Source organism: Schistocerca gregaria, chromosome 2, assembly GCF_023897955.1.
Source record: "Schistocerca gregaria isolate iqSchGreg1 chromosome 2, iqSchGreg1.2, whole genome shotgun sequence".
Taxonomy (NCBI): Eukaryota; Metazoa; Arthropoda; class Insecta; order Orthoptera; family Acrididae; genus Schistocerca; species Schistocerca gregaria.
In genome coordinates, this window is record NC_064921.1 from 518135235 (window position 1) to 518161160 (window position 25926).

Genomic DNA, 25926 nt, shown 5'->3' on the forward strand with positions numbered 1-25926 from the left:
GTATTGTATTAAACTGTGTGACACTTCAATTCATATGGTCGATTTTAACATCTGATCAATTTTTTATGCATGTGAGCAATCTGAACTTTGAAAACAAAAAGTAAATGCATGAAATAAAACCGACATTTCAATAGCCCAACTTCTGAGTAAAACAAATCAATTATTCTGTCATTTGTAAAACAGGAGATTCCATCAAGTGCATAAGCAAATATTAGCCTAGCCCAGTAATGTCTACACAGGATACTCTCACCACGAACAGAAAAACACAAGCATCCTTCATTTTTAGTCTTAAGTGGCAAACAACAAAAACATAGCAGCCACCAGATACCAAAAACACATTGTACTTCATGCCACACAAGAAGAACCTTATTTGTTGCCATTGTGGAAACTACAAGCAAAGATTTTCTAATAGCAGCATAATTGTAGTAGTATCATTAGAAAATATTACTAAATAGTGTTTCATTTGAACTATTCCTCACATACACTTCTGTCAGTCGTATGCGACATATGCTACTAATATAAGAGACTACGACAACAACATTATTCTCTCCAATTTCTTCAGACAAGTTTACATCAGGTTGTCTAATGTCATGAGAGTATAAATTCATTTTGTATGGGTCTATGACAACAAGGCACCATGGATAAAAATAAACACAAAAACTTTATAAAAACCATGTATTAAAACATACTTTGTTCTTTGTTACACAATTAAAAATCTATGCATTCTGCCATCATCAAAGTAACATGTAGATCTTGAGTCCACATTAATTTATGCTGGCTAATATTACAGTAATATCCAACACATTTCACTACTATTTACATACAATGTTCTTATTTTGGTTGGAAAAAAGAATACTGACAACACAGCAGTTGAGCTAACAAGGCTATTAACCTGCAAAGATGATATGGAAATAACTTTAGAAAACATTAGTTGATAATGACAGTCCTGAGCTAGTCAGAAGAAAGTTTTGATATAAAACTCTGTACCAACTATAGAGTATACAGACCATTCCTTCACTCTTTTGCAGATAAAACTCTACCAACATAAAACACATTAGAGATTCATTAATAAGCTACATAAATCCACATGTCCCCATGTTTGGCCACCAGGAGTAGACAGGTTGGAAAAGGTTTAGTTACAAGAACTCAACACTGTGGTAAAAGTTTTTGATCTAGAAGATCAGAACAAAAACTATTAGTTAATTAGTGACATCATCCTGTTTGTAATATTTTCTCATGAACAGCTCTTAACATGTGAAACAGCAGTAAAGGGGAGAAGCTAACTACACTCAATTATTCAACTGACAATGCATTACATAAAGATCTGGCAATAAAAATATATATACAATGAAATCCTAACATTAACAAATAAATTATTATAACTCAGCAACATAATATTGTAGAAACCTTTTAAAGTATGTAATGCAACATTATACTAATATTAGTTCAGTTCTCTTTGGTAGCAAGTAGGAAAAGATTTCAATCATTTTCCTTCATCAAGACTTATCTATAAATTAACCCAATATCACAATTCAATGCAAAACCTAAAAATCTGACTAGCTCAATCAATATGTACATACAAACAACACTTCTAGTGCTGGACTACAGCAGTAAAGAGTTACAACAATTCAAGTTACATCACTGCTGTGTTTTCAGTATCAGACCAGTCTTTCCCAGCCTCAACTGCATTAACTGGCTCACATAAAGCCCATTACAAATTGCACCTCCCACAAGAAAGTAAAAATGATTTATTTAGTTCTAAATTTTAAAAATCATTTCATATTCAAAATCTGATATGGTACAACCCTTTCCTTGTATACCTAAAAAAATCAGACGGATTCACTGTATGTGGCTGCAGTGCAAAGGAGGTTACAAATTAATAAATAATCACGCATAAAAAAGTCAGGGCATTTTCAACAAATTGTTCTGCTGTCTACTTTCATATTATATACAAAACGTGCAACACTTTAGGAATATATACGCAGACAAAAATAACAAAGCACTTTCGAAAGTGGACCCAACCTGATTTCTTTTCTCTTTTACACATTTAACCTCCTACCATTCTGCTCGCACAAGTAGGACTTTGTTTGCTATAGTAACTGTGAATAGATAGATATATGTTTTACAATACCAGCCATTAATTATGTCCTCACTTCACTCTTGTATTTACATTCACGGTAAATATCACAAGTTAAACATGATTTCAGTGCACTCCCACACATAGAAAAAAAGAAGTTCCGCTTTTAACCACTAAGTACATATGATGGCTCAAAATTTAATTTAAATCCGAATGTAGGTACATACTGAATCATTTTTGATGTATCCATGAACAAGTACCATACTTTATGGTTCTGTCACAAAACAGAGATGACATCCTCGCATAAACTAACAGCCTACTGTAGAAAAGAACGATTCAAGATAAATGCAAAAATTGCATATACAACCAGTTTTATGAACAAGGAAGTTCCAAATGATTATTCACATCAAAGGATAACAGTCTAAAAGCTAAGACTCGGCACCATAGTTATACAAACAACTCTGCTCCCACTAAATATGCTGTCTGTACACAACGGGTACGTGCTTAAAGTATCAAATTATATGTAAAATTCAGCACCAACTATGAAAATGTAGGACGTTAGATTGATGTGCACTGATAACAGTGCAGCACCATCAAATGTGGCACAGTGACTGACACTGGTTAGGCCAGGCTGAATCGATGTAGTGAATCACCTCAATAAAATTCAGTGAATGAAATATGACTATATAAAAATTAAATAGAAAATATTTCAATGTGACTGCTCGTGCAGCGGATCTGTGCACACTTACTGAAACTTCCACAGTGTAGAGTGAAATACTGCACACCTAAAAATTGTGGCCAACTGGGTTTTGAAGCAGCACTTGTGGAACCTGCTACATTCGCAAGAATGGATACCACCCGACACATAGGAAGTGCAGGTTGAAACAGTCATCTTTGTATCAAAAACCAACGTTTTGCATTGGAATCAAGTTGCATAATTTACAGCAGATTAACAGTAGACTGCTTACACACATTTAGGCTGCTAAAGAAATGTAGTTTCTACCTTAATACACTGCGGGTATTTTCAAAATAAGCGACAATCTTTTTGTAATATCTGCATAACCCTTACTACAGCCCCGCAGAGAGCAAACATAGGGCTTCTGTACAATGTCTAAAAGGCATAAATTTACAAATCAAAGGAAAACATGGGAAACACTGATTTAATTTCTAAGGAAATACACGTATGTAATACACACCAAAAACAACGACAACGATCTAAAAAGTTGGCCAGTCAAGTGGAACAATACCAGTTCAAATGCGATGTAGGCCCTAATTGTAATTCTGCATCACTTTACAATTGTGTACACACCATATATCGTCAGTCGATATGACGTTCCTTACAGAACAGTGCAGCAGCAATAGCTCTTCTTTTCTTTTTCGGGGCTGAAATTCATTTGCCTGACTATTTCGGCAAACATTTCATTGACATTTGTCCTGTTTTTGGCACTTGCTTCCACAAATGGGCATCCCCACATCTGCGCTAAACCACTACCTTCACTCGTCGCTACCTCCCTCTGGTGCTCCAGGTCTACCTTATTTCCTACCAGTAATATAGGTACTTTTTCTGTCCCTTTAACGCGAGTGATCAAGTCCTTCATTGTTTTGATGTCTTGGAACGTTTGATGGTTTGTCAGGCTATACACCACAACAAACCCTTGTCCATTCTTGATGTACAGGTCGCGCATACTCGCGAACTGTTCTGTACCGGCTGTATCCAGAATTTCCAGCACACACGGCGAATTGTCGACTTCTATTTCCTTCCTGTAGAAATCTTCAATCGTAGGATCATATTTTTCCATGAAACAACCAGACACGAACTGGACGGTGAGAGCACTTTTGCCAACCCCGCCCGAACCGAGGACGACAACTTTGAACTCGCGCATTTCGGTTCTTTCACGGTCAGATATTCCTCACACAAACTGAAAACTGCACACTACTGACCAGAATCTCTCACTGAAACGCTAATAACACTCGAAAAGAATTTAAGCCACCAGGAACACGAGCCATCGCACACTTAGCTCTTCACTCCTGTCGCCATCTTACAAGACTGATTTTTGCAGCACAATGCAGCGCCGCTTGTGGACTTTCGACAGTCAACGCGCACATTGGATGACAGGTAACGGTCTCTAGCGGTGAATTCAGTAACTGCTAGAGCGGATATGACGATTCATAGATCGCCACCGCTTCACATAGTAAACATCAGAGTACTCTAGTGGCAAATGTAGAAAGTGAAATACTGTGGCTGTGACGTATCGTCACGTGATCGTGTACAGTGCGGATTGCATCATCATAATAACCAGAAAGATACGGAGGAGTCTGCGATTTGTTTGTAAAGGTAGGAAAGTTTTTATTTCGCCCTTTTGCTCCCAAGTACTAATTAATTTCCACAGACTTATTATAACGCTTTCTGCAACTGTCTAATCATTTATTGTATTATGTTATAATTAATATCAGATTCGTCAGTCTGTTTGCTTTTATTTCTGTAGCAGATGACACTCCCAGTAACATTAGCGTATGCGGCTTACCGTATTCTTGCTTATAGTAACTTTGTAAATGTATGTAGAACATAATATGGTAGCGTACAGGTTGCGTCAAAATGTAATCTGGGAAGAGCTAAGTGTAGAGATTTTTTTCTCTTTATCAAAGCAACGTATACAGTTAGAGTTGTGCATATTTCCATTCGCTTGCGAAAAGTATTGCTTTACTCCCTCCTTGACATAGTGTTGCACTTGTCTGAAGCAGCGTCGTAAAAAGAATATTAACGAGCGAACCAACATTTGCATAGGTCCTCTAAGCTTACACAAAGTTAAATAAATACGATCAAGTTCGCAGATTGGCATCAACTAAGAAAGCGTGCAAATTAATGTAGTTCATTGTACCGTTGTAATTATATTTACACAGAGTCAAATATGAAATATTACGGACCTACTCTGTTCACCTAGAGATTGTAGTCATAAAAGTGAATAATTATTGACGCCCTAACTATTCCAAGAAAGAATTGTGGAATAAAAGTAGTTCACCATGAGTAAATTTTCACTATTTGTGAAAAAGGCACTCTGTTGTTACTAAAAAATTTTATCGTTGCATTTCGCGTGGAAACTGTTAATCAGACTTTTCTCCTCGTGTGAAAACTCCATGTTACTGACACGAAATACTGTCATGCGTAAGTACTGTATGCTACTACATACGGCACTAGAGCCCTTGTATGTCATTTAAAGTTGGTTTAAAAAATATCCTCTGTGATATGAAGTCCACCTTTGTGCCCCACATATCTTAGCCTCTTCTTGTGACTATGAAGTATTACACATGTTGGGTATATAAATAGTGCTGTTGAGTTTCTTTAAAGTAAAGTGTCAAGCAGCTTTTTTTAATCTGAAACATTTAGATGTCCTTTCATGGTTTGAATGTAATAAAATGAAAAATAAATCTATAATGTCTGTCTAAGGCATCTATACTGTAAAAGGTATGTTTGATTACATGAAGAAATGTTTCTTAAATGCGTAACAGTCAGAAACGATGTATGTAGTATTTTATCAGTTTCTTTCCAAATTGATATCATAAATGGATTGCCGGTACCTTCTAAATAGGACACTGTCAGTTGTGGAGTCTCACAGGCCTCTACGCTTGGTCCTCAACTTCATTGATGACCGTTCAAATGTGTACCAGTTTAGAGACTCATTTTACACTTTTTGCTGGTGTTATTACCATTAACAGTTGACAATAATCTTGAAGAAATTGTAAATACTGTCTGTGGTGATGTGCTAAAGTGGTTTGATTCACATATACACTCTCTAAATACAGTTTATTCAGTGCCCCTTTTTTTTTCAGTCATGTGGCTGGCTTGATGTAACCTACCACAACTTCCTCTCCAGTGCCAATTTCTTCATCTCAGCAGTACAACTTGCACCCAACATCTTCAATTATTTGTTGGATATATTCCAATCTGGGTCTTTCCCTACCCTCTATAGCTCCCGCTACTATCATGGAAGCTATTCTCTGGTATCTAAACACTCATCCTGTCATCATGCCCCTTCTTCTCAATACTTTCCACATGCATTCTGTGCACATTCTTAGGAAGTTCTTCCTCAAATTTTGGCCGATATTTGATGCTAGTAGACTTCTTTTTCTTAGGAATGTCATCTTTGTCTGTTCTAATACATTTTTTATGTCCTCCTTGCACCATCTGTCATACTCTTCTGTTGCTTGCAAGGTAGCAGAACTGTGCCCCTTAATTTTGATGTTAATTTTATCACTAATCTCAATACTGCTACTCCTCATCTTTCTTTGTTTACTCTCATGCATATTCTGCACTTAGTAAACTGTTCATTTGGTTCAGTAGGACCTGTAATTCTTTCTCACTTCCAGTGAAGACAGCAATGTCATCAGTGAAGTTTATCATTGATATTCTTTCACCCTGAATTTTAATTCCACTTCTAGACCAATCTTTTATCGCTGTCATTGCTGCTTTGATCACTGCTGCTACGGTTGCAGGTTCGAATCCTGCCTCGGGCACGGGTGTGTGTGATGTCCTTAGGTTAGTTTGGTTTAAGTAATTCTAAGTCTAGTGTACTGATGACCTCAGATGTTAAGTCCCATAGTGCTCAGAGCCATTTGAACCATTTTGCTGCTTTGATGTCCAGATTAAACAGTAAGGGAGAAAGTCTCCATCCTTGTTTTGCGCCCTTTTCTAATCCAGTCGGTTATTCATGGTCCTCCATTCTTATTGTTTTTCTTGGTTTTTATACATATTGTTTATTATCTGTTTTCCCCTTAGCTTACATCTATTTTTTCTGAGAATTTCAAACATCTTGCTCCATTTTACATTAGCAAACACTTGTTTCAGGTGAAAAAATCCCATGAAGATGTCTTGATTTTTCTTAAGTCTTCTTTCCATTATCAAGTGCAATGTCAATACTTCCTCTTTGGATCCTTTACCTCTCCTAAAGCAAAACTGATGGCCTCTAACAAAACCTCAATTTTCTTTTTCATTCTACTGTTTATTGTTCTTCCCAGCTATTGTAATGCATGAGCTGTTAAACTGATGCATGAAAGTTTTCTCACTTACTACTTGCTACCTTTGCGATTTTGTGTACAAAGTTTTTCCAGAAGTCTGATGTTATGTCTCCAGAGTCATCTATTTTACACACTAAACTGAATAAGTTTTTGGTTGCAAATTATCTAAATGATTTCAGAAACTCCAAAAGAATTTTATCAGTTCCGTCTGCCTTCTTGCAGGAAGCCTTCCAAAGTTCTGTTAAACTTTGATTTTAGCTTTGGATCCCCTGTATCTTCCACCCTGACTCCCATTTCTTCTTATATCATGTCATCAAACATTTCCTTCATTTTATAGAGGCCATAATTGTACCCTTTCCTTCTCTCCGCTCTCTCTTCTGTGTTCAAAAGTGAAATTTCTCTTAAACTATTGATGTTGTCCCCTTTGTTATTTATTTCACCGAAGGTAGTTTTCACTTTTCTGTGTGCTGAATGTGTCCTGAAGATCATCTCTCTCTCTACTTTAGCACATTTTTCGTCTAAACATTTCGCCTTAGCTGCCCTTCACTTCCTATTTATTTCATTCCTAAGTAATTTATCTTCCTGTTTTTCTATCTTTCCCTGAGCATTTTTGTGCTTCCATCTTTCATCAATCAGCTGAAGTATATTTTTCTGTTACCCACAGTTTCATCACATTTATCTTCCTTCCATCAGTAGTTGTTTGTTCAACTTCTGTGATTGCCCTATTCAGAGATATTCATTCCTCCTCAACTGAATTGCTTATGTGGTATTTCTGGTATTCATTATCACAGTATCTACAGCCCTATAACACTTCAGACATATATAATCATTTCTCGGTACTTCAATATCTGACTTCTTTTCACACTGATTGTTCCCCATGATTCTCAATTTCAGCCATTCTCTCCATCATTATTAAATTGTGGTCTGTGTCTATACCTACTCCTGGATACACCTAACAATCCAATGTCTAATTTCAGAATCTCTATCTGACCCTGATGTAATCCAGCTGTTATCTTCCTGTGTCTCATGGCATTTTCCAGGACCTCATTGATTTTCAAACAGTGTATTCACTATTACCAGTTGAAGTTTACTGCAGGACTCTGTTAATCTTTCTCCTTTCTACTATCGAGCCCACATTCTCCCATAACCCTATCTTATATTCCTTCCTATATTACTGTGTTCTAATCATGCATGATTTTAGATGTTCATCTCCTGTTTTTATACTGAATTACTCATTCAGTGTCCTCATACGCTTTCTCCAGTTCCTCATCTTCTGCTTATTCTGTTGCTGTTGACAATGGTGCACTGTCAATTCTGATGAGAATTATCCTGTCAGTCAATTGTTCAGAATAACTCACTAGCCCCCCTACCGTCTTCAGAATAACTCACTAGCTCCCCTACCTTCTTATTCATAATGACTCCGACTCCAGTTGTATCATTTTCTGCTACTGTACTATTGGCCTATATTTGTCTGATCAGAAATCCTTACCTGTATCGGTTCCATGTAGCAAAAAATTCCAAAAAAAAATTTAAGTGGACTAACATAATCTGGACCTTCAAAAATATCTTAATTCAGCTTCTTATGCTATCGCAGTTAATACTTTTCTTTGTGATACTGATGATGTCGTGTCTGTCTGCTACTCAACTTGTGTCATCTTTACAGTGAGTAGCAATCTATCCTTTTCATAATATTGTTTATTTGAGTTTTAGCTAAGAACCACTATTATTAGACTTTCACATGGGCAATATTGTGCCTCTGAATGGTTACATGCTAATAAAATACCAGCAGCAGCAGTAGTGTTACTCATATTTGGATTGTTTTATGAAGGGTATTGAACATGTGATAGTATTACTGTTAAAAAATAAAATACACAGGCATGTACATACTTAAAGGTCTAGTTGGACAAGTAGTTGACCATGTCCATATAGTAGGAGTCATATCAGAGTTTATGTGAAGTAATGTAGGGAAACTACAAAATATTTAAATCAGAGTGGCCAGATGGAAGTAGAAATCTCCATTTTTGTGAATACAAGGCCAGTCTTTGTATGTGTATATACTTATGAATATGTGGTGATATTATATTTACAAGTACATATAAATAGACATCTTAATACCTATCTGATGTATAGAAATATTCCAACACTTTCAAAATTTTTAGTAAGATACTCTCATATGTATAGTAATAGTATTCTTAAGAGAACATTTTTAGTTTTTCTGAAAGGATGCATTTTATTTATTTCATTAATTTTCTGTAGCAGTTTTTAATTCAGTTTTAAATCTTGATATAATGCACTGTTTTGGGTCTTTCTCTAATTTTTCCTGTCTAGATGAAGACAATGGTTTGCTCTTATTCTGTCATTATGAATAGTGTTGTTTGTGCTACAATTTTTGATATTCTTGTTGATGTACACTACGAGTATGGTCTGAAATATGAACTCACAAGGAACTGTCAGAATTTTTAACATTTTAAATAAGTTGTGGGCCCACTTATTGCTTTTCAATGGGATTCTCACTGCTCTTTTGTATTTTGAAAACATTTTAAATTCTGAATGCTATTTCTCCAGAAAATCGTCCCATAGTTGAGGACACACACACACACACACACACACACACACACACACACACACACACACAAAAGCATGCAAGCACACCTCATGTTCGTATGACCACTGTCTGCAACTATTCGGTCTGAAATGTTGTGGAGAAAGCTAAATGTGTAACATTGTTTTGTTGGAGCCTGTCTGCAATGAGATGCCACAATTGTTAGCACACTGGACTTGCATTCGGGTGGACATTGTTTCAAACTGCATCTGGCCATACTGGTTTAGGTTTTCCGTGATTTCCCTAAACCGTTTCAGGCAAATGGCGGGGTGGTTCCTTTGATAGTGCACATCCAATTTCCTTCCCTAATCTGACAGGACCAATGACCTCACTTTTGGTCCCCTCTCCCGAATCAGCGAACCAATTAACCAACCAACTCGAAGGTACGTAGTGTGTTGTAGGTACGTTTTTTGATAGATTCTTAATATGTTTACTTCAGCTGGCCATCAACGTGCAGCTCCAAGAACTTTGTTCTGGGTAAATCATCTATAGAGGTGCTGTGTGATTTTAAATTTAAACCCTCACATTTCCTGTTTATTCTGAAGTGCATACTTGTTGTGTTATTTGTATTGAGGATTAATTTGTTCTCTGATGACCACATGTAGACATCACTCACTGCTTCATTCGCGTTTCTTAATACTAGTGCCATTGTCTGGTTAGTAATTAGTATGTTCTCCTCACCAGCAAACAGTAGTTTTCCCTCTGTGTACTTCAGAGTTTCCTGTCATGTGTTTTCCTCCATATGTGCCAAACTGCTCAGTTTTCTCATGATATACTGGTGGGAATTTTGAGTCAAGCTCTCAACTCTACCCTCGCTCCCAGAGGCACCAAACGGCAATATGATTCCTGCTCTGGTTTACGATTTTAACTTGTTGCATATACTCAGTAAATGGTGCACAACTTTGTCACAATGTTGAAGTGTAGTGATTAATAAATGTTTATTCTAAAACAAAATCACAATCATTGCACAGTATTAGCAGTTATGGTTGTCACTGCAGCTATCTTCAAATCGTGTTGTTGCTATGGGAGTTAATTGTGCATTCTAATGTGGAAGATGGTTGATGTGATAACTGAAAGTAGTAATATGTTCCAGTAATTGTAACACTTTATTGCAACACCAAAAAAAAACATCTTTATGGGTCATTGAGAGAGAATCTTTACATATTTCTAGACATGTCAGGTGCCAGTAGAGGTATCTGTCTCTTTATGATGGGCTGTTTTAAGCTGGTTGTTCATTACAGTTATCTGGCTCATGGTGTAATAACAGAAAAGTACCTTGATCAGTGTGGCATGTACCAGCAGAATTTTTAAAAGACTTAGAATTTCCCATTAATTCCTGTTATCTCCTCTTCCTCCAGGCACTGCCCTGATACTGATAGTTAGTACCTTTGATTTGATTCAAACCAACTATCAAGTGTGCTGTTTTAGTAACCAAATATTTCAGCTGTCCCAGGAGAATGTTATGATTTGTACAATAAAATACTTATGACTTTTACTATTTTGCAATGCCTGTGTTTCATGGTGTAATATGCAATGTCTTTCATGGATGTCTGAAGGACATAGCACACCATAAAACACATACACAGCAAAATAGTATTACATGCCTAGACAGGCTGTGACAACAATAAATAAGTCCCTACCGATACAGGATTCACAGCAGTTGTGTGAGTGTAGGACTTAGACACAGGGTAACATATGAGGAAAGGATTGGCCCATGAGGCGGAAAACTGATAGGCAACTATTCAAATAAAGTGGGAAATATGGGTTTGAGTCCCAGTTTGGCACAAAATTTCATTTGTCACCAGTAAATCGCACAGCTTAAGTCTAACCTTTCTTAAATTTTGTCTTTTAAACTTCTCATTACATAGTTTGTTGAGTGACATTTGATCTGCAGAGTTAAGGCCCATCTGGAATGTAAATTTGGATTTACTCTTATTCTTTGGGTCCTCAGAAATGCCTAACATATTTTGAGTAAATCAACTTTGTTAGTTGGTTGCAGAAAGGCTGCAAAACTATTCGTTAGCAAGTGTAGTCATAACATTTCACTTCTCATCTTGGAAAAAATCAAGCTGTAACCATGAATCTTGGTGTTGATATTGGTCCTTCTCTGTGCACACAACCTTCAATTAGACACATTTTTCATGGTGCTGGATGATTTTTTGGAGACCTTGGTTGTAGAGGTTTGCATTGTACCTCTTCAGGAAATGTTCCACCTTGAAAATCGACATGTGGCCAGTTTATTGAAACCTGTCACAAAATGAGTTTAGATTCACTAGATGCCAAATAAGGAGAATACAGATGTGATGTGAAATTTAGTCAGCAGCCGGAGTGGCCGTGCAATTCTAGGCGCTACAGTCTGGAGCCGAGTGACCGATACGGTCGCAGGTTCATATCCTGCCTCGGGCATGGATGTGTGTGATGTCCTTAGGTTATTTAGGTTTAATTAGTTCTAAGTTCTAGACGACTGATGACCTCAGAAGTTAAGTTGCATAGTGCTCAGAGCCATTTGAAATTTGGTCCTGAGTAGAATGAGCATTGCGACATAGCAGACACATCCCGTACGCAGCTTCCTGTGATGCTTTTTCTTGACAGCCTCTTGTGACCTCACCAGGAGGTTTATGTATGTTCCTGTGGTGGTTTTCCCATTACAAGCATAACATTTTAGCACCATAGCATGCCAATCTCAAAAAGCACTGAGCATCAATTTGGCCAATTGTAGTTGGGCCTTCACCTTTGTCAACTATAGGGATTCAAATGTTTCCACTACTAGCTTTACTGTTTGGGCTAATAGCTGTAGTGATACACTCAGCTCTCATACATGGTGATTAGGTGGCTACAGGAGTCATCTGGATTGGGCTGTCTCAACTCCAACATCTCCACTGATCACTTGGTGTGAGCAGTCACAGAATCAATTGGGTAATAACCTTTGTCATTCTCAATATGTTTTGCAGGATGTTGAAAGCTGAGCCGCAACTGATTTTCACTTTTGCTATTATTAACTTGATTGTGATACACAAGTATTTGAGCAGTAGAGCCTCATAGATAATCTGTCATTTCATTTATCATCATTCAGGCATATTTCACAACACTGGAAGCCACTTTATCATTTGGTGACTTGCTATTGCTATACACTTTCACCAACTCAGCACAGATTGTTGCTGTTGTTCCTCTTCAAATGCAGAAAATGGATTACCACATGATACTCCACTTTGCCAGTGGGCTGCACCTGGTATGCTACAGTACTGTGATGTGGGGAGTTCAGTGTTCATCAGGACTGCTAGCAGGCTCTTGCAAACGCACTATTTTCTTCAAAATGAGAATTGATACTTTATGACTATCACATTTAATTTACGGTGTTTGTCTTAACATCTCCCTTGTAGATGACATGTGGAGTGTATAATTTATAATGGGAGTTGTAAAAGGGCTCATATTTTTATAGGAGACAGTCCTGATCTAACCTATAAGAAAAAGTCTTATAAACATATGTCTGGAAACAAATATTTGAGGTATGTGTCATTTTACTTGTGTTGAGAGTGGTCAGTACTCAGTGGCATAGGCTGTCTTCTTATTGCTCACTTATTGACTGTGTTTGTCTCACTACATAGTTCTCCGACTGTGATCCTGTCATCAGGCATAGCAACAACCATCTCATACACCAGCAATGCTATATATATTATTTTGAGTTTGTGTTTGGCATCAAACAAGATTAGTAATTCTTTGTAGTGTGAACAACATAAACAGTGAACTGGAAAAGCAGACTGTGGTTTATGTAATGGCATTAATTGTCATGTATATATCAATTGCACAGAATGAGAGCCTTGATGCTGCTACAGTCCACTTAGAAAAATGTTAAGCACATTGTTTCTGTCACTTGCAAACACGGGATTAATCACAACAAGTAGGGGAACGCGATGTACCTTGCACAGCTTACATGCTGAGCATGGAGGAGCGAGTGGTATGGTTGATTGAGTTGTTATTTGATCATTTTAAATTTTTTTGTACATGTCTTGTACTGTATGAATCAAAGAATAAAGTATTGCATGGAGAAAAATACTAGAAAAAAACATTATGCATAAGGTATACAATATTATTAAGTTTGTAGCATTTTTTTGTGCATGTTGGTATTCCGGTTGCTGTGGGTTTATTTATCAATTGTCATTTTTTAATTTGTTGTTCACTGTTTCTATTTGAGCTTATGTATTGGCATTTTGACGTTTGGAGATAGTGAATGAATCTGTGGAAGCTAGCAAATGGAGTACCATGTGTAGAAATCGAGACTTTTTCGATGTATTCTTTTGTAGCAGATAATTTTCAAATTCAACCAGAAAAGAATTTTCTCAGCAGATAACTCCACGTGAAGAGATTAGGTTGCAGCCCAGCACATCTATAGGTCAGAGGATTATAAGAAGTTGTGTGGGCCTGTAATCAAAGATACGAGAGACACAGTAAATTAATACATAAAAGAAAATACACTTAATGTGTCATTAAATTAGTTTATCACTAAAAGTACCATTCCAGCCACATTTCTGAATAATGTAAAAGAGATAAGTGTGCAAACTTTTCAAGATTGGATATTCATAAGTATCATAACATGTAATCTCTAAACCACTACTGAGTTAAATAAAATAGAAAGAAACTTCCACATGGGAAAAATATATTAAAAACAAAGATTCCAAGACTTACCAAGCGGGAAAGCGCCGGCAGACAGGCACATGAACAAAACACACAAACACACACACAGAATTACTAGCTTTCGCAACCGATGGTTGCTTCTTCAGGAAGGAGATGGAAAGACGAAAGGATGTGGGTTTTAAGGGAGAGGGTAAGGAGTCATTCCAATCCCGGGAGTGGAAAGACTTCCCTTAGGGGAAAAAAAGGACAGGTGTACACTCGCACACACATACACACACATATCCATCCGCACATACACAGACACAAGCAGACATATTTAAAGGCAGCATCTTGTTTCACATAAGAAGGGAGGTCGTTCACGCATATCAAGAACAGAACGGGACCCATGATCGAACCGTGTGGAACACCTAATGTAATTCACCCCAGTTAGATGAAGTGGTAAACTCCTTTGAATCACTTGAAGCATATAAAGAGACTTTTTGCTTCCTGTTCTGTAGATATGACTTAAATCACTCATGTACTGTTCCATTTATACCATAGAATTGTAATTTCTCTAATATAATGTCATGGTTCACACAATCAAATGCTTTGGATAAGTCACATAATATTCCTACTGGTGACAGTTTACTATTTAAAGAATCTATTATGTGGACAGTGAAGTTGTATATTGCTGTCTTGGTGGAACGGCATTTCTGAAATCCGAACTGTGATTTATTAAGTATCCCAATACTGTTGAGATGACTAAACACTCTTGAGTACATTACTTTCTCAAAGAATTTTGAAAATGCTGTAAGTAAGGATACTCGCCGGTAATTATTGACATCTGTGGTTTCCCCCTTTTTGTAGAGAGGCTTGACAATGGCATATTTTAATCTGTCTGGAAAAATATCCTGAGTCAGTGATGCATTACATAAGTGGCTCAAAACATCAGCTGCAATTGCTCCACATTGTTTTAATAACTTGTTAGAGAAGTCATCTACTCCAACAAAACATTTATTTTTCGAAGATTTAATAATTTTCCTTATTTCACAAGAGGTTGTTAGATGAAACTTAATCTGACTAAAAATTTTTCAAAAGTGGCTCTTTCATGTACTGCCGGGCTTTTTCTTTTGAACTATTCTCACCAATTTTTTCTCCTACACTTAAGAAGTGATTGTTAAATACATTGGCTACCTGTGCACTGTTGGTTAAGATGGTCTCATTCTCTTCACACTCTGATAAGTGACCAACTTAATATTCAGGTGTTCTTACTCTTTGTGCAGGAGCAGGAAGCAGACATGTCGTATCAACCCAGTGGACAACCTGGTTATCCACCACCATACTCTGGTATGATTAAATAACTATTCCTTATGCTAAGACTATTTAGATGTACTCCTCCTTATCTGGGTTTCTTATTTCTGAGTGATGTAGTAGAGGTTAAACAACTTACCATATTTTATTCTGCTACTGAATTAATACTAGTTGTGTAAGAATTTTATATAGGTAAGTGATTAATTAAAATATTTAACACCAGTCCTCAGAAACTTAAATTTGACTGTATATGAACTTTACTTCATTTATGGGAATTCTTTCATATCTTCCATGTTTAGTTTAATCACTCCCTCATTCCCTCATACTGTCTATATCCCATCAAGGAGTAGCACTTTTAGGGGTGAGGAATGAGTAAAGGTGTACATCAACAAAAGGCATACAAACATGATCTTTTAACTATGTTAACAATGAAATGGCACTATACTGCCTCATGCTTTCATTCTCATGTCAGCTAAATTTAATAAAATAAATTAAAAAGAAAGCTGCTACATTGAAATAAGCTCCCATTTATCTCCTATTAGTAACTTGATATTCTCTCTGTACGTCACTTTTTTCCAAAGAGCACTATTGTGTCTGTAATTATAAGTCATAGTTACTTTACATCACTATTCGTCATGCAGATTTACAGCAAATACTGCTGCTTGCCATGTTAGCAACAGAAAGAGAGTCTAATCATGTTTTTATTTTTCTCTTGAGCAAGGCTGGGTTCCTAGTTTCTTGCTTCATGTTAGATTAGAGATTAGAGGAGGTACCTTTACACCAGAGTACATAACTCCTATCTGAACCCTAGAATGGGAAGCAGAGCTTAGATGAAAATTACTTTTGTGTCTTCTATTGTGATTTTGTAGTTCACAGTACAATAGATGTAAATTTTTATTGTCAGCAGCAGTAACCATCAAGGAGTAAATCTACTGAGAACTTAGTGTAAGAATTCAAAAAATCTTAAAAAGATTTCTGCAAGATGATGGCAATCCTCTTTGCATAAAGTTGTTACTGTTCAGTTCTATTAAATAAATATGAGGGTCTGTTGAAAAGGAAAACCTCCAGATATTTTGTGTGATGACTCTTAAATCTCTTTAAATAAAACGTTATTAATGTTCTACATATTTATTTCTCAACATGGTCCCATGGTGATACATTTCTCCCAACAAGAGACCACTTTGTTGGTACCAACCGTGTAAAATGTATGACTTCTTCGTAGAGCCATAATCTCATCTCTCCTTGTACTGCTTCATCACTATCAATGTGAAGTCCTCAAATATTTTCTTTAAGTTTTGGAAACAGATGAAAATTGAATGGGACCAAATCAGGACTGTGTGGAAGATTATCGATGATATTGAATCCAAGGCATCAATGTGTTGCAGATGTCGCAGCACTCGTGTGTGGACTGGCATTGTCATGCAGCAGGAAAGGGTGCTCCATGTGTGGATGAAATGTTGTTACAGCATGCTGCTTCTCATGCACCACTATTGTTATGTGACACACTGCCACATCACACACTACAACTCAGAACCATCTAGAGGCAGAGGGCTGCAAATATGTAGACAAAGAATAAAGATATAAAACGTTAACAAAGTTAGTTTTATTTAAAAAACATTAAGAGTTTTCACATGAAAAATTCGGAGGCATTACTTTTCAGCATGCCCTCGTAGTTGATTTGCTTATTCTGCATTGCCTCAGGTGATAATTCCACTGGTTAATACAAAATATGCATGATTGTTTTAAGGCACTGAGTGATGCTTCTAAGGACAAAACATGCTGAATTGAACTCCTGGATTAGTTGTCTACATATTGACTCCATTTTAAGTTGTTGGGTCCCAAGGATCTTGACAGTGTGTGTTTCATTTTGTGTATGACCATTATTAGTGTCTACTTTCGGTATTAGGTCGTATTTGCATGTACAATATCATATAGTATAAGTCTTTGTGAGACTAAAACTTCAATTTTTTTGCTGTGATCCAGATGTTGGCCTGTTCTGCTATCAATTGAGCAATAAAAGTTTGAGTTACAATACTTGATTAGTGTGCTTGTGTTTTGATCTGCTATCTAAAGCCATTGAAATATTGGTTATATAGGCTAAGAAATGGTCCCAGTACCAATCCATGTGAGATCCCATATGTTATGTTCCCCATCCTGAGGTTAGTATCATGCCTGTGACACTGAGAAAGTCTGCTTTCTACTACATAGGGAGGATTACACCCATGCACGTGGTACACCACCAATGCCATAACATTTCAGTTTGCCAAATATAATTTTATGATGCACAAACTGAAAGGCTTTGCCAAATCACAATTACTGGCAGGATATTTTTTTTTCTTCTTTAGCTCTCCCAGGGCTTCATTTGTGAGGTCAAATGTTAGTTGCTCCATGGAAAATTCTGTATGAAAATCAAACTGAGAGGCAGATAATAAGTTGTTCTCCAGAAAATGGATTAGCATTCTATCAAACGACTCATTCTCAAAATAAGGAAATATACCCCAAGTCATTGATTGATCAAAGAGTTGGCTTAAGGGTAATCCTATAAATACTGATAAAGGTTTTAATATACACCTATAAACACCTCATAACCAGGTGAATTATTACTTTTTAGCAATCCAGTGAATTTTTTAATCTCTTTAGGGGTGATTCATGCAACATCTGCACAAGCAGAGATGGCCTTTAGGCTACCCATTGGCCAGGTGTTACCATTACCTTAGCACACTCAGGTGATCTTGAAAATTATGTTGATTAGCTAATCTAGACATAGTATTCAAAAATACATTGCTATATAAACTTTTTTCAGGAATTGCACACAACTCTTTTGTAGAATCTTCTTTTATTTTCATGCATACAACACTAAAACACATAGTCATTAAATTTTTCAAATAAAAATATTTACAGAAAACCTATGTTCCACACTTTAGCATTCATGATGTCATCAATGTAAATTCATTTTAAAGGTGGGCCCAATTAAACATGTAGTCACAAGTGCATAGAAATATCTTACTCATATAAAGTGATCTGTTGCCCATGTTTATGTGTAAAATAAAATTAATAAGTTAGTAGCTGTGAGTACAAATTAACATTAATTAAGTGATGACTGATCAAGTGCTCAGCCTTCACCCCATCCTCCACCACTCGTTCACCACAACTGGCACCTGGATGCATTGCAGCTTGTCTATGTGCACAACTAAATCCAATGACTCAGAAGCTTCATTTGTCTTTTTAGTATTTTTCATACAGAAAAATTCATCAAGGCATACAGTGTGGTCAAGTTTTACACAATAATTAGTTACGTAAATGGTACAGAAAGTAAGGAGCTTGCTTAACAACTAAAAGATGATTTATATTATTACACAAGAAAAACATATACTTTAATGATTAGTTTCTAAGAATTATTGAACTGAATCAAATTCATTTTATTTTGATCAAGTTTTGAAAAGTCCATTATATTTAGTTAGTGGTACTTAATGATCTAAGTATGCTAACTTTATGAACCATTCTATACTTAAGCACTTACAGTTATTATTGATCATAGTAGATCTTAAAGAAGGCAACAGCAACAAATAAAACTGTTTCTGGTGTAGTATGCATGAATATCACACCATATTTTAAACTTCTATAAATTTTGTCTGACTTATATTGAAGCGCCAAAGAAACTGGAATAGGCCTGCGTATTCAGATACACAGATATGTAAAGAGGTAGAATACGTGATCAGCAATGCCTATATTAGACAAAAAGCTTCTGGTGCAGTTGTTAGATCAGTTACTGCTGCTACAATGGCAAGCTCTCAGGTTTAAGTGAGTTTGAACAGGATGGTGTAGTCAGCACAAGAGCGATGGACACAGCATCTCCGAGGTAATGATGAAGTGCAGATTTTCCTGTACGATCGCTTCACAAGTGTACCGTCAATATCAGGAATCCAGTAAAACATGAAATCTCTGACATCGCTGCAGCTGAAAAACCTGCAAGAATGGAACAAACGTCGACTGAAGAGAATCATTCTGTATGACAGAAGTGCAACCCTTCCACAAATTGCTGTGGATTTCATTGCTGGACCATTAACAAGTTTCAGCGTGCAAACCATTCAACAAAACATCATTGTTATGAGTTTTTGGAGCCAAAGGCCCACTCTTGTAGCCTTGATGAGTGCACGACACACAGCTTTACACCTTGCCTGAGCCTGTCACCACCAACATTGGACTGTTGATGGCTGGAAACATGTTGTCAGGTTGGACGAGTCTGGTTTCAAATTGTATCAAGCAGATGGATTTGTACAGGTATGTAGACAACCTCAAGAGTCCATGGACCCTGCTTTTCAGCAGGGGACTATTCAAGCTGGTGGAGGCTCTGTAATGGGACAGGCATGTGCAGTTAGTGATATGGGACCCCTGTACATCTCGATACGACTCTGACAGGTGACGCATACGTAAGCATCCTGTTTGATCACCTGCAGCCACTCATGTCCATTGTGCATTCCAATTGACTTTGGCAATTCCAGCAGGACAATGTGACACCCCACACGTCCAGAATTGCTATGAGTACCTCCAGGAACACACTTCTGAGTTTAAATACTTCTGCTGGCCACCAAACCCCCAAGACACGAACATCATTGAGCATATCTGAGATGCCTTGCTAAATGGTTTAGAAGAGATCTCCAGCCTCTCATACTTTTACAGATTTATAGACAGGCCTGCAGGATTCATGGTGTCAGTTCCCTCCAGCACTACTTCAGACATTAGTCAAGTCCATGCCATGTCGTGTGCACCAGTTTCTTTGGCTCTTCAGTGCATAATGCACACTTGAAGAGCAGTGAGCACGTGTTTAGTAGAAGAGATCTGTTTCACAGTAGTGAAGCTGAAGAAGCACTTTGTACTTTACAACCTGGGGGCTGTCATTACACAAAGGCATTTAAATTGTTTTCTGTAGGACTCTCTGCATGCTAATCATAATCAGACTGCTTTCTTCAGGCATCTGAAAATATATCTAGTTTCTGGAGAAATACACCAGGATAACTCTGCAGTGATATTCCATACTGCAGCTGGGAATGGAAGAAAGCAAAAAATGAGAAGAGTAACAACTATTTGTTCTCATTGAACTTCCATTTGTACAATGAAAAAGTACCCAAGCTAGTTTCCTGCTGAGATAATTCACGTGTTCTACCCTAGAGTTGTTGGTTAAACACCAGTCCAAGCAGTTTAACTGTGTTGTTTACATTTCTTATGATATTAAGACTACACATAGTTGCTTCTGTTGTTGTCTGATTAAGTACATTCTTAGGTTTATACAATTTGAAAAAATTGAACAGGAAAGGTTCAAGAACATAGTCTTGGGGTACTCCTTGTTTTATTGGTACTGTTGCTTTTTCCAGTAAATAATTTTTAGTACCAGCACATTGTTGTCTATATGATATAAGACAAGTCTGGAGATGAGATTTGGTAAATCAGTTTACTTATGACGCTCCAGAAATTCAGAGACAGAGTAGATGCAGTGGTCGAGCAAGAACTATTTTAGCTTCACTTTAAATGCATTTAATTTTGGTATGCATTTTAAGTACGAAGGCTTCTGTTATGTAACACAATTTCAATATGATAAACTCCAAATTTGCATAAGTTTGTACTTACTATGTTAACATGCATGTTAAGCTTCCGCTTAGTTTCATTTGAGTGTAATCTATAGTTATGTTTGAAGATGTTTTCTTTAAGATGCTCCCTTTTGTAAAAGTTAATATCTCATGCCTTTACAAACAAGGAAGAGCAGTATTTTCAGACTTTAACAAAAAGGTCTGTAGGAATCTCTGCATTCAGCTAGCTTGCTTTGTCACTCTAATAATCTTTTTCTGATTTTTTTTTTAAGTTTGTAAAACTCCCCCAAAAATTATTCCATAGATGAGTAGTGACTGTATATTGCCATAGTACATCATGACCTCTAATGGGCAGCATGTATTTTGAGTGAGAATTTGTAACAGTAAACATAAGTCTGTTCAGTTTGTACTCGTATTAAAATTTGTAATCTACGTCTCCCACCTGAAATCCTCTTGAACATGTATGACTAAGAAATTTTGTATGTCTCACATTTGAAACATTTTTCCCTTCAGTGATGGAAATGAGGTTTGCAGCATGGGGATTTTGTGTTGTGTGAAGGTTAACTGCTACAGTTTATTTATTTATTTATTTTTCTTATTTTTTTCCCACTCACTGTGTGATCTGATTAGATTATTAGTGTCATCTGAAGTTTACAAATAGCGTAAATAAGACAGGTCCCAGAAATGACCCTTATGTGACTCCATACTCAATTTTTGCTCATTTATTTAAAAACTAGATATTCTGTGTGTTTCTTTGTACAGTAGAGCGTTGATTATCCGAAGTAATTGGGGGACATGGGTGTTCGGAAAACTGGTTTGTTTGGATAATCGAACTGAACCTTTTTATTTGCCAAAAAGATTTACTGTACAGTAAATTTATTCATAAAAACAGGCATCTCTTTTAGTATTACAAAGTAACATACAAAGGCAACTTCAGTAGGAATATATAGTATGTGGCACAGTTTATTAAACAAATATATATACATATTACATAAGCATTTTGCATGAACAATACACACAGTATACAAAATTAAAATTAGATAAAGTGGCTGCAGATTCACCTTCCTCTAACCTTTTAATAATTTTGTACTTGTCCCTCATAGAAAGGACAACACATTTACGTTTAAGCATTTTGTATCGTCAAGTTCACTTCTTCATGCAGCAGCACATAAGTGGTCGTAACAGAGAACAGAAGGTGACTGTTTGCACCGTGAGAAGCTCTTCAAACTGCACGGGGCTGCACGCCTCAACTCTACAGCTGGCACAGCTGTTGCTGTGAACAGCTTTGATACTGCCGCTACTTCTACTTCCAGTGCCAAGCTGACAGAAGTGTGCTGACTGTTGAAACACAGCGACTGGCAGCTTGGCCGGTCAGCAGCGCCTTGTGAAGGCCCCATTAGAAGCAAGGTTCTGCCAGCGGTGGCCCAGTTCGGCTACTGCTGTGGGAAACTTGATTTGCGAGTGAGGGGGATGATGGACGGTAGGGTGGGAGAGTAACAGGTGCGAGCGAGTACACAGTTCGGTTAAGCAGTCGTTCGGTTGACCTACGTTCGGATAATCGACAATTTACTGTATTTAATTTCTGTAATTTGTTGATTATCATTTAGGGATGATTAGACTTACCACTGGCCGCTAATTCCATAATTACTTAACTTATGCAGGAGTACATGATCATCAATAACAGCGAAGGCTTTACTAACAAGGAGCAGTCCCCAAGAGTGGGATTGACTTATTGAAACCAAATATACAGTGATGTAGGATAAGATCCCAGGTATCACACCCTGCAGCCTTTCACCCTGGTGGGCCATTGTTTGCAAGTAATTGAAGAAGCAAAAAATCAGAATTTTGTGTGATGCTCAGTAATGTTTTAAAAAAAGTCATATTATCTAGACTGGTTGTGTGGTGTAGTGGATAGGATGGATAGGATAATTGCTCCACATGTGGGATGTTATGGGTTTTTGAATATCATCAGATGCAATAATTTTTATTTTTAAAGATTTATCAAAACGTGTTTGGTCATAATTTTTATTCAACTAACTGATTTAAATGTAATTTTTTGTTTTCATTTCTGTGTCACATAATTTTAATTATAATATCAACTTCTTCATTTGCTCTTATTTCTCTTGCTGTCATTCTTTTTTCCACTTTTAATCTTTGTTCATTTGTTTCTAATTAATTTTATGTATTAATGTCAATTTAATTTCTATTGTTTTATCACCTTGTTTTTTCATACACATTGTTGTGTTCATTATATGTACTTCTCATTTTGCTTGAGTTTAATTTTACTTTTCAAGCCTTCTTCCATTTAAATCTTCATAGGTATTTAGATTATGTTTTAAATATTTGTACGACGATTACTGTGCAAAAAAGTTGCACGTCTAGTAACGAAAAATACATTTTTCACATCATTGAACAGTCAATATAAATATATTATTTCATCTTTTGTTTTTTGACTAATATGTTGGGATTTTAAAATAATTGAATATTATAATAGATAACTTCATATTCACAAAAATTCCGATTGGAAAAATAATAAAATAAAGAAAGAATGAAACAAATGAAAAAGTTCATACGGTGATTAAAATGAAGTGACAAAGGAAAATAAATTAAAAATGATATGTAAACCAATTAACTGAATAAAATGATGATCAAAGTCATTTTGATACAGATTTTAAAATAAAAATATTTACTGCCACTGTCCACTGTCAGTATTCAAAACCACACCCTCCTGCATGTGAAGTTACAATCCCCTCCATTGCACCATGCAATCAGTCTATATAATACGACTTTTTTAAATGTTACTGAGTATCGTGCAAAATTCTGATTCCCCTCCCGCCCCCATCAATTACTCGCAAACGAGAGCCCACCATGATGAATAGCTGCAGGGTGTGATGCCTGGGATCTTAACTTACATCACAGTAAATTTGGTTTCAAAAAGTTGACCCCACTGCTGGGAACCTCTCTCTTTGTATGATCAAGAAATATAACAGATATGTTTTGTTTATCATCCAAAGCTGTTAGTATTCCTTTTAAAAAAAGTAAAAATTGCTGTCTAGGTTGACTTTATATCTCACATGTTGTGAGTCATTCATCAGCATTTCTTTATTTAAGAACGCTGTTAATCTTTAAGGCATATCTTTTTCATAATTTTGAGACCTGAGAAAACGGAAACTGCCCAATTTTGAGTGATTTCACATTTGGTGCCATATGCAGAGATGTTACTTTTAGTCTGTTTCAAAATACAACACTCTCAAATGATGAATTTACTGTGTCTGATAGTAGTTCTACAATAAATGTTGTACCAGATCCTTAGATGTTGTTGGATACATGAATAATGTATTTGCATGAATTTTTAGATCTGACTGTACTCTCTTATTGCCAGACTGTTGTCATAATGTCTCTTTATCGACTGCTGCACTATATTTGAGAAATGGTGGTTGAAAGCACTGGTCACATGTCACGGGTCGGTCAGTTTATTATTATTCTTAATTAGCTCTAAATTGGTATGACCATTGCTCTTGCACCAATTTCTCTTTTTACAACTTGCCAGACTGTTTTAACTGTATTCTTGAAATTATACATTAGCTTCTAATTTTTTTTAAATAACTTGTGTTAGATTCTTTGGGATTTTTTAAAGGGAGTAATGAAATCAGGACCAGTGTTTTGCTTGGAGTACTCATGCAATCTCCTCTTATTTGTACAATTATTATTTGTTTTAAGCAGAGTTAAATGTAGTAGTTTGCTTAAAAATGCTATTTCAAACAGTTTTAAATGTGGCCTTAAACATACTATGTTTGTCATTGCTATTGTTACAGTTGTATGTATACATCATTCTAATATTCCCTCTTCAGGAGGGAACAAAAATATTCCACATTGTCAGTACTGAAATTCTTACAGTGTGTTTTATCCACAGTATTGCAAATCACCTTAATCATTCATTGTAAGCATTTGGGTGTAGTGATTGCTAAAACTTGTATTTACCTCATATGTTTTATGTGCATTTTTGCAGGCATTTAGCATCATCTAGTTATGATAGATGTAGAAGTTGCTGTTTTCCCAGCTAATTCCATTACTGTTGGGCTTATATTCAGTGAATGTATACTGTTGTCTTTGAATTTCTAGGATTTTGAGAAATCAGCATTGAAGGCAGCACATGTGGTTATATTTTTCTTGGGAGAGTACATTTCTTCCCCATGTCCTTCCTTGTGAATGAAAAGCACTTTTTGTCTCCATCTGGTGACCTGTACACATGGAAAGTAACTGTGTTTTGCCTTGATAATACAACTATAAATGGTTGTATATATTTTTCATTGGACAAATTATTGTGTTTATATACAGTCTTAGACATAAAACCCAGCTGCTGGCTGGATACTGCTGAAAATAAATCAGGGTCTTTCATTTAAAGCAACTGAGTTATCCGGTCATCCCTCAGAATTCTAAGTTTGGCCATATGCACGATCTGGCAGCACTGTAGGGTGCGGAAGTGCATGGAGAAAGTGCTGTATCTGTTTGTGGTCTTGTGGTAAGCATGACACAATTTAGATATTAAGCCTTGAGATCGAGTCCACTTTATTCTGCATATTTTTAAATCACACTTCGGTTGGTTGCCAAAGTTATCAGTCTGATGCAAACTCAAGGATAATTCACTTCACTTTTTAACACACCTGTAACAGCAAAAGCTTCCAGAAATTACTTTGCCAAACAGCTCATGACTGCACAAAGATCAG

General features: G+C 36.5%; 2 protein-coding genes across 3 annotated transcripts in view; one reads left to right on the forward strand and one right to left on the reverse strand.

The window, feature by feature from the left end:
- Nucleotides 1-658: 658 nt before the first annotated feature.
- LOC126329535 (ras-related protein Rap-2c) lies at nt 659-4294 on the reverse strand. Its single transcript, XM_049996165.1, has one exon. It carries the CDS (start codon nt 3958-3960, stop codon nt 3415-3417), a length of 546 nt encoding a protein of 181 aa, XP_049852122.1. The 5' UTR covers nt 3961-4294; the 3' UTR covers nt 659-3414.
- A 31-nt stretch (nt 4295-4325) lies between these two features.
- The window catches only part of LOC126329509 (phospholipid scramblase 1), a 142437-nt gene continuing 120836 nt past the window's right edge, over nt 4326-25926 (forward strand). For both annotated transcript variants that reach the window (XM_049996164.1, XM_049996163.1), the window contains exons 1-2: nt 4326-4412; nt 15587-15650. In XM_049996164.1, coding sequence (XP_049852121.1) covers nt 15602-15650 — 49 coding nt within the window. In that variant the 5' untranslated portion in view covers nt 4326-4412; nt 15587-15601. The remainder of the gene's footprint in view (nt 4413-15586; nt 15651-25926) is intronic.